Source organism: Cnephaeus nilssonii (assembly GCF_951640355.1).
Source record: "Cnephaeus nilssonii genome assembly, chromosome: 12".
NCBI lineage: Eukaryota > Metazoa > Chordata > Mammalia > Chiroptera > Vespertilionidae > Cnephaeus > Cnephaeus nilssonii.
Window position 1 is genome coordinate 28,025,814 of NC_137083.1, and position 14,359 is coordinate 28,040,172.

The 14,359-nt window shown below is 41.1% G+C and overlaps 1 protein-coding gene and 1 pseudogene across 3 annotated transcripts; both read left to right on the top strand.

The window, feature by feature from the left end:
- The first annotated feature begins 1,543 nt into the window (after positions 1 to 1,543).
- Positions 1,544 to 10,244, top strand: MTERF1 (mitochondrial transcription termination factor 1). Of its 2 annotated transcripts, XM_079786176.1 has the most exons (3): positions 1,544 to 1,854; positions 2,120 to 2,178; positions 7,055 to 10,244. In XM_079786176.1, exons 2-3 carry the CDS (start codon positions 2,174 to 2,176, stop codon positions 8,217 to 8,219), a joined length of 1,170 nt encoding a protein of 389 aa, XP_079642302.1. In that variant the 5' UTR covers positions 1,544 to 1,854; positions 2,120 to 2,173; the 3' UTR covers positions 8,220 to 10,244. The 2 variants fall into 2 exon arrangements, with proteins under 2 accessions (XP_079642302.1, XP_079642301.1); XM_079786175.1 differs by having other exon boundaries at positions 1,545 to 2,178; positions 7,055 to 10,243.
- Positions 5,306 to 6,115, top strand: LOC307108309 (transcription factor BTF3 homolog 4-like; annotated as a pseudogene). Its single transcript has one exon. The product of its transcript is annotated as a transcription factor BTF3 homolog 4-like (transcript).
- Positions 10,245 to 14,359: the final 4,115 nt, after the last annotated feature.

Consider the following 14,359-nt stretch of genomic DNA (forward strand, 5'->3'; position numbering starts at 1 on the left):
TGCTCTCTGTGGCTGTAGCCATCTTGGTTTGGGTTAATTTGCATACTCACTGATTGGGTGGTGGGCGTGGCTTGTGGGTGTGTTGGAGGTATGGTCAATTTGCATATTTGTCTATTATTAGGTAGGATAATAGTAAATATTACCTTAGATATAGGAGCTCCTTCTATATACAGAAATAGATTTTAGAAATGTAAATAAAGAGGTCATTTCTAATTTTTCAGGACTAATTTTTACCCGAGGGAACTGCAGGAAATAGTTTCACTTACCAGTAGACTGATTATTAGTCATTTAAAATCCCAAAGTTAATCTTTATTCTTTATAAGCCAACAAAACAGAGTTAATTCAAAACAAAGTGGCAACCACAAAGCAGCGGGGAGTGATCTGAGGGACAGAGTGAGGATAAAGCCTTAATTGGCTCCTCGGTGCAGAAGCCCCCACGTGGAGGAGGGTAGTGCAGTCAATTCCTTCTTGCAGGAAAATTCAGGATCAGCCCTCCCGCCCCATTGGGTTTTCCCAGGCCCACCACTTCCTCGGTTACGTAACTCGGCAGCCCGATGATTATCTCATTAATCTGAGTATAATCTTTCTTTCAAAGGAGGGAACAGTAGACTTGCTTCGAATGGAAACTTAATCTCCGTAGTCACCATCCCCGGGAGAGCGGCCAGACCAGGAAGACTGAAAGCGACGCCCCCCAAAGGCGCTAAAAACGCACGGGCTGTGGAGATAGTTTCGGTTGAAACTTCTAACAGCCCAAACCCGTCACAATTCAGTAAGAACCGGGAAGCAGTCGTGCTGCAAGCAGTCACACAGTAGTTGATTGGAATTGCTCTCCCAGCCTGCGGGCCGGACTAGCAGCCACACTCCAGACAGGGGTCCTCGAACTTTTTAAACAGGGGGCCGTTCACTGTCCCTCAGACCGTTGGAGGGCCGGACTATAGTTTAAAACAAACTATGAACAAATTCCTATGCACACTGCACATATCTTATTTTGAAGTAAAAAAACAAAACGGCAAAAACACCCGCAGGTGGCCGGCGGGGCCGTAGTTTGAGGGCGCCTGCTCCAGAAGGTAGTTCAGAAAGGAGAGAATCTGAGGCTGCACAGGAGCCTCTCACCGCAGGCGTTTTTCGGCACCAGACGCCCATGTGTTCCTCGGCATCATGTTAGTCACATGAATACGCGTTATCACCCGGTCAGGCCGCAAAATTCCTTTATGTAACAGGGACTTGCTCATCGCTCGCCGCCAGAAAGAACCAAGACCCTGCAGCAACTCCCGGCCGCTGGCCCGGACCCCGGGAAGGCTCCTGGCCCCGCCCGCCCCGTCCGAAACCCGCCTCAGCTGTGCGTTCCCTGCGCTCACCGCGGTCTTCTGCCGCCCCCTGCTGGGCTTCTCGCGAGGGTTTACGGAGGGCGGCCCCCCGCCCCCCCGGCCGCTGGGGCACGCCAGGTGGTGATGTCACGTCGCCGCGCGGCCCGTGGCCGGAAGTTAGTGGATTTCCGCTTCCGGAGGCGGAAGTAAAGCGCTCTCTGGTTCTTGTAGGTACAGTGGGAGTTGCAGTTGCTGCCTTGTTGCTGCTGTGCTTTTCGTTTTTAGAAGCGGGTGTGGGTGACTTCGTGGTGTCGCGGCGCCCAGTTCCCGCGCAGCTCTTTGCACCATGGTCCTTGTCGGGAGGAAGAGGGATGGGAGGAATCCGTGGGATGGGACCTGTGGAATTAACCTGAGTTTTGATTTACAGGCTCACCTGGGTTCGAACTTGCGCTTCACCTAGCTAAGAGAAGCTAGTCAGAAAACTCGGCGCTTTGGGATTTTAGGGATAAAGCCTGCTTTTTAATTTGTGGAGTTTAATTAAGACAGTGTACGTGAAGCGGTTAAGTTTTGGTTTTACAAGTCATTCGTGATTCTGCTACCTTTTCTGATCATATTCAGGCCTGTACTAGCCATTTTCTGCTCAATATCTCTGAGATGTTTAGTATGCAAGAAGGTTATGCATTTCATGAGGCTATGCACCTATAGTGTTAGGTGGGATTGAACTCTTTATTCTGTATTGCGAAGTCCTGACAATATTTTGTAACCTTGCCTCCCCCCACCCTCCTTTTTTTTTTTTTTTTGGCCACTTTTAGGGACAACTATTTTCCAGCTTTTTCTGGAGGGATGCAGAAGTCCTCTTAAGACAAATGAGGTGAGAAATGCATTGTTGTAAAGGGTCAGGGACTAGCCATTTCATTAAAAGCCCCTTTATTAGGCTTCTGTGGAGCAGAGGGCAATGTAAAAACCTCTTTTATTTCTTAGACCTTACAAGTTGTAGGTACACAGATTTTCAGTGTATTTGGTAATTTTGGATTTCACCTCTGGCAATAATGGTTTTGGCTCATTAAAAACGTTAATTTGAGATTGAAATACATTATGGAGTATTATTTTTGAAACTTGTAGATTGAGGCAGTTGATACGCCTTGCATTAGGCTGTTTAAATAATTATTCACCTTACTAGATGTAAGGGAGTATTTTGGATGGAAATTGGGTGCTAAAAGAGTAAAGTAGCATTGGTATTTATCAGGTTTAGCACATTTGTGTTGAAAACTGAAAAATAGGTAAAGGTAATATATATATTGTATTATGTTTTTGTACTCCAAGACGATTTTAATTTGTTTTTTAAAATTTATTTCTTATCAGATTGCAATAAACACATACATTAATATTTTAATATTTCAGAATTAGTACATAGCTGCTATTAATCTGTCAGAGATAACTGTTTTGTTCCATTTTTTTCTCTCTTTGCATATTATCCTAATCATACCATTATGCAGTTTGCCACTTAAAATACCTTGGACATCTTTCTATTGTGTTAGATCTGCCTCATTTTTAAAAAGCAGCCTGTATAGTATTTTATTGCATAGTTGTATCACAACTTATTAGTCATTCTAATGGGGACATTGGGTTCCTTTTTGTCTATAGCAAATAGTATTATGATTGTAATCCTTTTCATAATGTGTATTCTTGTCTTGGATAATCTCCCAGAAGTGGAAATGTTGGGTTAAAGGATATGATGGAGGGCACCAAATTCTCTTCCAGCAGTGGTATTTGAGAATTTCTCTCATTTCCTCATATGCTCACCAACATTTGATATTAGTTAACATTGTATTAAGCTTAGCTGAGACTGTTCATAATATATTTTGGGTCCATTTATTGCGTGTATAGTATTGTGGTCAAAACCAAATTTTAGCTGCCAATTCTAAATCCAACTGAGCTCTTCCCCCCCCCCCCCATAGGAATAATGTAGATTCCCTAGAAATAAATAATTATAAAACATGATTCACTTCAATAATATATACTTGTTTAGTTAAAGATTTGTAGGAAGGTAGTATTTGAATGAGATCTTGTACAATGGATGACATCAGGATGATAGGCCTTTCTGAAAGATATCTTAACAAGGCAGGGAGACAAGAATGGACAAGGATGTTTAGGACCAGAGGTTTGAGAGGCAATGGTGCCTAGTTGTGAAATTGTAGAATAGAAGCTAGCTAGAAAGATAGGTGGAATTGTGTGGTGAGGGCTTTGAAGGTCAGTCTGAAGATTTTACTTTGTAGGGGAGAGCTACAGAGATCTTTAATCAGGAAATGAGGGACATAATTACATATTTTACAAGTATACTATGATGGAAGTTTTGAGGGACAGATATTAGAGAAGCAAGTTAGGTGGTTATTATAGTCTGGGTGAATGAAAAGCAAAGAGTAGAGAGGCTGGAGTTCAGAGATGTTGAACAAGCAGAATCTACATGATTTGATGATAGGTTGAGGAAGGGAAAGAAAGCAAAGCTTTTGTATTTTTATCACCAGTGACTCAGGTTAGTGATAATGATTTCATTAATCAGAGGAGGTCTGGTTTGGGGGCTGGGAAGGATGATCATTTTGGTTTTGGACATGTTAATTTGTGTGAAAGATATTTCCATGGAGAAGGAATTATGCACAAAGACATAAAATCCACCTATAAGATTCAGGAGAAAACTTAATGCTCTTTTGTTAAGAAATTTGGAATATATTTTCACTTGCTTTTAGTCTGTCACTCATAGAATTTCTTTAGAACTTTCTGTGGCTTGTTCAACCCTGTTTGAGGGTGTGTTCTCTAGAGTAGTAGCCTTCAGGCTTTTTTTGATTATGTATACTCTCCAAGAAAGGTTTATACATGTACCTTCAATATATTTCTATTTTATTTACTGGTGAGTTATGTACATGTCTTACAATATATATTGTATACGTTTTAAAATACAGAAAGTAGAAATTTTAAAAGGCTGAGGCAAATACAAGTTGGAATTTTACAGTTTCTTCCTACATTCCATTGGGTCATGTTGCTACCCCTCTTTGGAAAGTACTTGTCTTATCCATAGCTGTCAGTGTTCTGTCTGATTGTTCAGTAGAGGTCACCCTTGAGCGTCTGGAAGAGCAAATTTTTGAGCTGTGCAATGTAAAGCCTTACTTTAGTTAGAAAGAGGACCTTATTTTTTAAGTTTCTAAATTCATGCATTTTGGGGAGAGTGTATAATTACATGGTAGCATGTGGCATTATGGAGAAGTGAAGAATAGTGAATTCAGAGTATAGGGCAGTCTAATATGTGCTTTTGTTTGATGTTTACCTTGTGAGCAGTCTGCACTTTTGTTTGAATGCTATTTGATTCTGTAGTTTGGAAATATTTTTCCAATTCTTTGAGGATCTTTAGATTATCTGAGCTATAGGAATGTTCCCAGTCTAGGCAGAATCTAGTAAATTCTTGTTAAATTGGAATAATTAAAAGGATAGGCACAGAGAGGCTTTTTTGATGTTGATCTTGAAAGCAGTATCTCAAGTCCAAAGATACTATTAGTGGTGAATTGAAATAATTTAGCTCTATTTTCTATTTTATGCTGAATTAAAGTGTCTCTTTTAAGTAATCAGGAATAAAAAACTAAGTTCGTCACAGCTGTGTAGTCTGAAAAGGATAAAGTACAATTTAAAAAAATATATGTAATATTGTATGATTCAGACCACAAGTAGCTGAGGAAAACAAATTATCTGATAAGAATAATCTTTGTTGCTTTCCTCATAAAATATTTCCTATAAATACATGCTCACTTTACTAGGGACTTATGATTATTATCATGTAGCAGTTCATACATTTCATGACTCATCTCTGAATGATCAAGAAAATGAGATATTGAGGTTTTAACCATTTGCACGGAGTTACATGTGTTGTGAAACTGATGCAGAGAGCTCTGGGCTCGTCTTTTGTAATGTTGTGGGCTGGGAGAATGGTAAAAGTAACCTTTAAACATGTCATCTTGCAGCACAGTTCCATATGCGGTGAACTATTTGGATTAAACATCCCAACTAGATCATTTGGAAAATGAACTTTGGTTTGGAGTTGTTGGGTTATAGCCAAGAGGACAATAAAGTAAATTGAGTGAGGAGATTGGAAGCAGTTATTGTTGACCAGAGGTCAAGATAAGCTAAGAATTAGGCTCTAATGATAGCTGGATTTAAAGAGTGCCATGAATCTAGAAAAATGTGTTTATGGTGCAAATTAAGAATTCTGGTGTTGGGGTCTCGGCTGAGGTAGCCCTCTTGCTCTTGCCACGTGCTGGTGTTGGAGGACTCTCCCTGCTCAGATTTACCAACAGCATGAATCAAGAAAAGTTAGCCAAACTTCAGGCTCAGGTCCAAATAGGGAACAAGGGTACAGCTTGCAGAAAGAAGGTGGTACATAGAATAGCTACAGCTGATGACAACTTCAGAGTTTTCTGAAAAACTGGCTGTCAATAATATAGCTGGTATTGAAGAGGTAAACATGATTAAAGATGATAGAACAGTTATTCATTTCAACAATCCCAAAGTCCAAGCTTCCCTTTCTGCTAACACCTTTGCAATTACCAGTCATGCAAAAGCCAAACCAATCACAGAAAAATGCTTCCTGGAATATTAAGTCAGCTTGGTGCTGACAGCTTCACAAGTCTTAGGAAGTTAGCTGAACAGTTCCCTCGGCAAGTGTTGGATAGCAAAGCACCAAAACCAGAAGACATGAGGAAGATGATGATGTTTCAGATCTTGTCGAAAGTTTTGATGAGGCATTAAAGAATGAAGCTAACTAAAATCTTTTCTGGCTTTTGGAAGCTGGCATGGACTAGATTTAACAAATCAGCTATGTGGTTCCAAAATTTTACAGACCTGGAGAACATCAGCTGTGACTAGTTCAGAAATATAAATACTTTGTATATTAATAATCTGTTTGTTCAGCGTTTTCAGTCATTTGATTTTGCATTTCTTTCCAAGATCTATTCTTTTGGTCAAAATCCAAAGTATTGGTGCAGTTTGAGGGTGTTTTGATATTTGATTCTTGGTTTCTTTTTGTTTTATTTTTGCTTGGGGTATTTTTGGTGTGTGTGTATTTTTTTGTATGCGTGTGGGTATGATTGTACACAGTGGAGATCAAATTGGAAAACAGTTCTATTTATCCTTCTCTTTTTCCCAGTAGAAATAAAACAAATCTTTACCCCCCCAAAAAAAAAAAAAAAAAAGCTGGTGTTGGTTTTCAGGGCTAAATTTAGAGTTTGATAACCAGGATGTGAAAACTGAGGCAAAGAAGTCTGGTATCTATGGACAGGGGCAAGGCCAAAGATCTGGGAAGTTGGAAGACAAGGCAGAACTGAAAACATCAGTTAGTTGGAATAAGCCAAAGGTTGGCAACCAGGAGGATAAAACAGAAATGGAGAGGGGCAATTGGTTTTGGATAGCCAAGGTAGGTAAGGCCAAACAAGAAGAGCAAGGTAAAGGTAGGGATAATTCTGGGGCAGTGATGATGCTATACTATCTTTCTTTATGTTGAGGATGTATGGAGCCCAGGCTCATAGATAATTAGAAGTAATGAGCTAGAGAGTGGGAATACGGTGGCTGAATTGTTAACACAGCACCAGGAGAATTGGAGCTACCGATAACTTCTTATAGAAAGGACCATGGTACTTATAGGATTATAATATGGTCTTTCAGCTATTTAATACATTATATAATATTATCTATGTTGTTTTACACAGCATTCCAAAAGGTTGGGGCTACTTGACCATTCTGGCACCACGAAACCTCTTGTATATGAGAAGTCACTTCCTCTTTGGTTCAAGATGTTGGATGACTCGATTTTCACCAGAAATACTCTTCAGATCAGTTTCATGTAGGTTTTTTGGTGTGAAGTCTGATAATGAAGACAGTGAGCCTTTGAAGAAGAGACTACTGAATAACTTACTTACTATGGGAGTAGATGTTGACATGGCGAAGAAACGACAGCCCGGAGTTTTTAATAGGACGGGTATTAGTGAGCAGGACCTGAAGATGTTCCTTCTGTCCAAAGGAGCTAGCCAAGAAGTGATTGCTAGCATCATATCAAGATATCCACGAGCCTTAACACGCTCAACTGAAAATCTTTCAAAACGGTGGGATTTGTGGAGAACAATTATGACATCCGACCTTGAAATTATAGATATTTTGGAACGTTCTCCTGAATCGTTTTTTCGGTCCAATAACAACGTAAGCCTAGAGAATAATATAAAGTTTCTCTACTCTGTTGGATTGACCCGCAAGTGCCTTTGTCGATTGTTGAACAGTGCCCCACGTACCTTCTCCAATAGTCTTAATTTGAATAAACAGATGGTTGAATTTTTGCAGGAAGTATGTTTGTCCTTAGGTCACAATCAACCCATAGATTTTGTCAGGAAAGTAATTTTTAAAAACCCTTTCATCTTAATTCAGAGCACCAAACGGATAAAAGCTAACATTAGGTTTTTACAGTCAACTTTCAACCTGAACAATGAGGAGATGCTTGCTCTGATATGTGGTCCAGGAGCTGAAATCCTAGACCTTTCCAATGACTGTGCCAAAAGAAACTACACAAATATCAAAGAGAAGCTGTGTTCTCTTGGGTGCACTGAACAGGAGGTACAGAAGTTTGTCTTGAGCTATCTAGATGTGCTCTTCTTGGGAGAGAAAAAGTTTAATGATAAAATAGACTGCCTCATAGAAGAAAAAATTAGCATTTCACAAATAATTGAGAATCCTCGGATTCTGGATTCAAGTATAAGTACTTTAAAAAGTCGAATCAAAGAATTGGTAGATGCTGGCTATAACTTGAGTATATCAAACATCTCTCTTCTGTCTTGGAGTCAGAAAAGATATAAAGCTAAATTGAAAATGTTAAACATGCGATAGTGCATTTTTCTGGGGAATTAAAAAAATAGTGATATCATTTCACTTTGAATTTGGGCCTTTCAAAAAGGAGATGCTTGATCTCTTAACCACATATACATATGCTAGAGGCCCAGTGCATGATTTAATCATGCACCTGGTGCACCAGCTGGCTGTCTGTCCGCTGGTGCCCCAGGCCTTCCGAAAGCCTCCGGCGTGGCGGAGGCTTTCGAAAGGCCTTGTGCCGGCGCAGACAGACAGACAGCTCCCCCGCTTTGGCTTTTGATCGCGGGGGAGCCGGCTGGCTGTCTGTCCGCTGGTGCCCCAGGCGCTGGTGCCCCAGGCCTTCCGAAAGCCTCCGGCGCGGTGGAGGCTTTCGAAAGGCCTTGTGCCGGCGCAGACAGACAGACAGCTCCCCCGCTTTGGCTTTTGATCGCGGGGGAGCCGGCTGGCTGTCTGTCCGCCGGTGCACCAGGCCTTCCAAAAGCCTCCGGCGCAGCCATGACACAGACGCTGAGCCCGCGGCGCCACTGGCGCCGCGAGCTCAGCGTCCTGCTGGCCCAATCAGCTACCCCAGCCACCCTGAGTCCCGCCCCCTGCGCCTCCTGCTGGCCCAATCGTGGGCGTAGCGGAGTGATGGTAATTTACATATTACCATTTTATTATGTAGGATAATGATTATTTGGATATTTTATTTTAAAGGTTCGTAAAAACTCATGGTTAGTATGCTCAAGTATAGTCTTCCCAGCTACTTTTCCTCTAGTTTGAATTAATACAATATCCTATTATGTGATATAGGCTGTGTAATTGGTACTTCCTGAGTGCCAAGGCAGAACAATGTATATGAAAAAATAGAAAATACAAAATAAGCTTTTTTCGGGTTTTTGTTCAAATAAAAAATGGACAGATTCACTTAGTTAGTTCCATTTTTTTTTCATGGGTTTGAATGGCAACCTGTTTCTCCTGTTATTCCCAACATATCTAATTATGGTTCATCTTCAAAATAGAATGCCGGTAACAATCTGACAAAACAGGAGGGATTTTTCACCCCAAGTTCTACATTCTTTATTTAAAACATTAGTATTTAACCCAAATTGAGCCCTCCACTGTAGGCTCAATTTACTATGGGTAAACTCCTGATTTTTTGAAGACAAAGGCAACTGCAGTAGGCAAAATAATTGCCACCCAAAGATGTCAATGTCATAATTTTCAGAACCTGTGAATATGTTATGTTAAATTTCAAAAAGACTTTGCAGATGGGATTAAGGACTTTAAAATGAGGTTGATTACCTGGGTTATGTGGATGGGCCCAATGTAATCATAAGGGCCCTTAAAAGTGGAAGAGGGAGGTAAAAGAGGAGATCAGAGTGAAATGATGATATAAGAACTTGACCCACTTTTACTGGCTTTGAAGGAGGAAGGGGCCATGAGATAAGGAACACAGGTAACCTTTAGAATGTAAAAGGCAAGGAAACATTTTCTCCTAGTGCCCCAGAAGGAAATGCATCCGTGCCAGGATCTTGAATTAAGGCCAGTGAGTCCTGTGTCAAATTTCTGACCTACAGAGCCATAAGAATATGTTAGTGTTGTTTTAAGCCTCTGAGTCTGTGATAATTTGTTACAGCAGCAAATAGGATAACAGCAACTAAATAGATGGTTAGTTGCATTATACTAGTAGACGAAGCCACAAAATGTGGTCCTTTTAGTATCATATTTGTATTTCTTCCTCATATAATTGCCTTTTTTTATCCAACTACCTTTCTGGAACAGCTAATAATTTAGTGTTTGTAAGTCCTCTAAATGTATGGATAAAAACTAAATATGAGTAATAAAATCTAAATAAAGGAATATTTTGCCTAATGAATGTAGTTTAAGAAATGGTGATCATTACTGTATATTTATATTTTGTTGGCATTTCATCTAATATAAATAAAGAACAAGGAATTTCTATAAGCATTGACTTTTTTAAAAATACATTTTTTATTGTTGATAGTATTACATTATCTCTCCCTCCCCCCTCCTCTTTCCACCCTCCCCCCCCCAAGTCTTCACCACCCTAGAAGCATTGACTTAAAAAAGACAAATCAGATGATGTCTGTACCTTGAAGGCATTTATAATGTAGTAGTAGCTCTGATATAAACTGAAAGAGAAGGGATACATTACATAACCTTAATTACATAACCTTAATTACTTTTAATTGTTTTCCAGAGTCATTTGTTTTCCAGATGTGGCTTTTGAATGAAATAACAATGGCGTTCATCCTTTTAAGCCTTTTTTCCTATAATGGTGCCTCAGAAAAACTTACTTCCACCACTGGTAGAAAACAAAATACCTGCTCTTTCAAGGGCATTTGTACGTCCATGATACTCTTATTCCAGTTATTTCCAATATGCTATTTGATGGCGAGCATGACAGGCATAGTTTAGAAGATGGGGCTTCAGAGAGACATTTCTTTAGAATGATATATCTACGCACCATTCCTGAATAGCTCTGTTACTTTGTGTAAATGTTTTAAGTTCACTGAACTTGTTTTCTCATCTCTAATATATATATTTTTAATAAATCTTTATTGTTCAGTTTATTACAGGTGTTCCTCTTTTTTCCCCCCATACTTCCCCTCCATCTGATTCCCCACCCCACCCATGCCCTCACCCCCCACCACTGTCTTTATCCATAGGTGTAAGACCTTTGTCCAATCTCTTCTCACACCCTTCAGACCCCCTTCCCCCTGAGAATTGTCAGTCCACTCCCTTTCTATGTCCCTGATTCCATTATATTCACCAGTCCATTCTGTTCTTCAGACTTTTTATTCACTTGCTTTTTAGATTCACTCATTGGTAGGTATGTATTTGATGTCTTTTTGTTCATAATTTTTATCTTTACCTTTTTCTTCTTCCTCTTCTTAAAGAATACCCTTCAGTATTTCATGTAATCCTGGTTTGGTGGTGATGAACTCCTTTAGCTTTTTCTTATCTGTGAAGCTCTTTATCTGACCTTCAATTCTGAATGATAGCTTTGCTGGGTAGAGTAATCTCCATTGTAGGTTCTGGCCGTTCATCACTTTGAATATTTCTTGCCACTTCCTTCTGGCCTGCATAGTTTCTGTTAGAAATCAGCTGACAGTTGTATGGGTACTCCCTTGTAGGTAACTAACTGTTTTTCTCTTGCTGCTTTCAAGATTCTCTCTTTGTCTTTTGCCCTTGGCATTTTAATTATGATGTGTCTTGGTGTGGTCCTCTTTGGATTCCTCTTGTTTGGGGTTCTGTGTGCTTCCTGAACCTGTAAGTCTATTTCTTTCACCAGGTGGGGAAAGTTTTCTGTCATTATTTCTTCTAATAGGTTTTCAATATTCTGCTCTCTCTCTTCTTCTGGCACCCCAAAAATTCGGATGTTGGTACGCTTAAAGTTGTCCCAGAGGCTCCTTACATTATCTTCATATTTTTGGATCTTTTTTACTTTTTGGTTGGGTGTTTTTTGTTTCCTCGTATTTTTTGTTTTCTCTGGTTGGGTGTTTTTTGTTTCCTCATATTTCAGATCTTTGGTTTAATTCTTGATGTACGTTGATCTACAGTTGAATTTCTGTATATTCTTTATTTCAGACAGTGTATGCTGAATTTCTGACTGGTCCTTTTCCATTTTTTTTGACATTCTCATTGAGGTCCTTGAAGTCCTCATCAAGTTTCTCCACAGTTTTTAGAAGATTCTTGAGTAACCTTATAAATGTGGTTTTGAACTCTATATCGTCCCGTAGTTTACTTTCCTCCATTTCTTTCATTCGTGACATGTTTCTGTGCCTCCGCATTTTGGCTGCTTCCCTGTGTTGATGGAGCGGCTTTGTGTTGTAGGTGACCTATAGGGCCAGTAGCTCAGCCTCCCCAATCACCTGAGGTGGATGGTCTTGGTACACCCCTTTATGAGCTGAGTGCAAAGTCTTGGTGTAGTTAAGCCTTGATTACTGGTGGTACACTGGGAGGAATTGTCCTCCAGGCCAATTGGCTGTGGGGACCCGCTGTGTTTATATCTGCTGCGCTGGAGACACGCTTCTGGTGCAGAACTTGTTTCAGTGGGGCTTTGGTGCTCTCTGAGTCCGCCTCCTGAATGTGTCACTTATGGATGTGAGGAGTTGAAGTCTGTGTCTCACACTGACCTCTAGGTTCACTGGCTTCTGGATCTCCAATGGGGTGCAGGTCAGCTACTGTCTGAGGCCACTGTGCAGGAGCTACAGGAGAATTCCAGTCCTCTCCTCCCTGCTTGGGATTTGGAGATTTTGGAGCTGTCTGAATTGGTTGCTAGGTTAAGCGGCGATCCATTCATATGCAAAAGCCACTGCTTGGAGCTTGGGTGAGTTTGTAGGTTGTGCGGGGTGGGGTCTCAGGGTGTCACTAGGCTAAGGCATGGCAAACAGCACTGGCTGGCAGCCAGCCTTCCCGCGTATCCGACCGAGACCCCGTGTCTCGCGCCCCAGCGCCGTAAACAGGCTTTTGGATGAGGGTTGTGCTAGCCTCACAAAATTAATTTGAAAGTTTATTTTTCCCTATGCTTTGGAACCATTAGAAAATGATGGGAATTATCCATTTCTTTAAAGCTTGGCTGAACTTGCCTGTAAAATCATCTGGGCTTGGTGTCTTGTTCAGGATAGATCCTTGACAACAACAGAAAGTTGCCTTGAAGGCTATGTAAAGGCTTTTTACCAATATCTTTAAAAAATTTTTTTTGTTTTTGTTTTGTTAATCCTCACCTGAGGATATTTTCCCATCAATTTTTTAGAGAGTGCAAGGGAGAGGGAGAGACAGAGAAAAACACTGATATGAGAGCGACACATTGATTGGTTGCCTCCCACACACGCCCTGACTAGGGCTGGGGATTGTTCCTGTAGCCAAGGTAAGAGCCCTTGAGCGAATTGAACCTGCGACCCTTCAGCCTGCAGGCCGACGCTCTATCCACTGAGCCAAACCAGCTAGGGCACCAATATCTTTTTTGGTGGATACTCGTATAAAGCTCTCTCTGTCCTAGTTAAGGCATTTTGCTTTGAATTCTGTGTCGATGTTAACATTGCTATGCTTTATGTTCATGCAAAGATTTACACATACATCTTCATAGCAGCTTAACTTGTAATAACCAAAATCTGGTAACAACCTATGTTCATCAACAGGTAAAAGGAAAAATAAATGGTGATATATTAATGCAGTGGAATATTATTTAGCAATACAAAAGAATGAACAATATCAAATATCAAATGCAACAACCTACATCAGTGATGGCGAACCTATGACATGCGTGTCAGCACTGACACGCGTAGCCATTTCTGATGACATGCGGCCGCTGAGATGGCCGCATGCCGAGGATGAAACATTTGCGAAATAATGTTTTTTCCTCAAAGTGACACACTACCCGAGTTATGCTCAGTTTTTTGGCGAAGTTTGACACACCAAGCTCAAAAGGTTGCCCATCACTGACCTACATGAATCTCAAAATAATGATACTGAATGAAAGAAACCAGACAAAAAAGAGTACAATCTATATGATTCAATTTTATTATTTTTTATTTAAAAATATATTTTTATTTATTTTAGAGATGAAGGGAGAGGGAGAGAAATAGAAACATCAACAATGAGAGAGAATCATTGATCGGCTACCTCCTGCATGCTCCCTATTGGGGATTGAGCCCGCAACCTGGACATGTGCCCTTGACTGGAATAAAAACCCAGGACCCTTCAGTCCACAGGCTGATGCTCTATTCACTGAGCCAAACCAGCTAGGGCTATATGATCCAATCCTATATAATAAAAGAGTAATATGCAAATTGACCATCACTCCAACACAAAAGATGGCTGCCCCCATGTGGACACAAGATGGCCGCCACAAGATGGCCATCAGGGAAGGGCAGTTGGGAGGGACCAGGCCTGCAAGGGAGGGCAGTTGTGGGCAATCAGGCCAGCAGGAGAGGGCAGTTGGGAGGGACCAGGCATGTAAGAGAGGGCAGTTGGGGGCAATCAAGCCTGCAGGGGAGGGCATTTAGGGGTGACCAGGCCTGCAGAGGAGGGAAGTTGGGGGCAACCGGGCCTGCAGGGAAGGGCAGTTGTGGGGGACCCAGGTCTGCAGGGGAGAGCAGTTGTGGGGGACCAGGCCTGCAGGGGAGGGCAGTTAGGGGTGACCAGGCCTT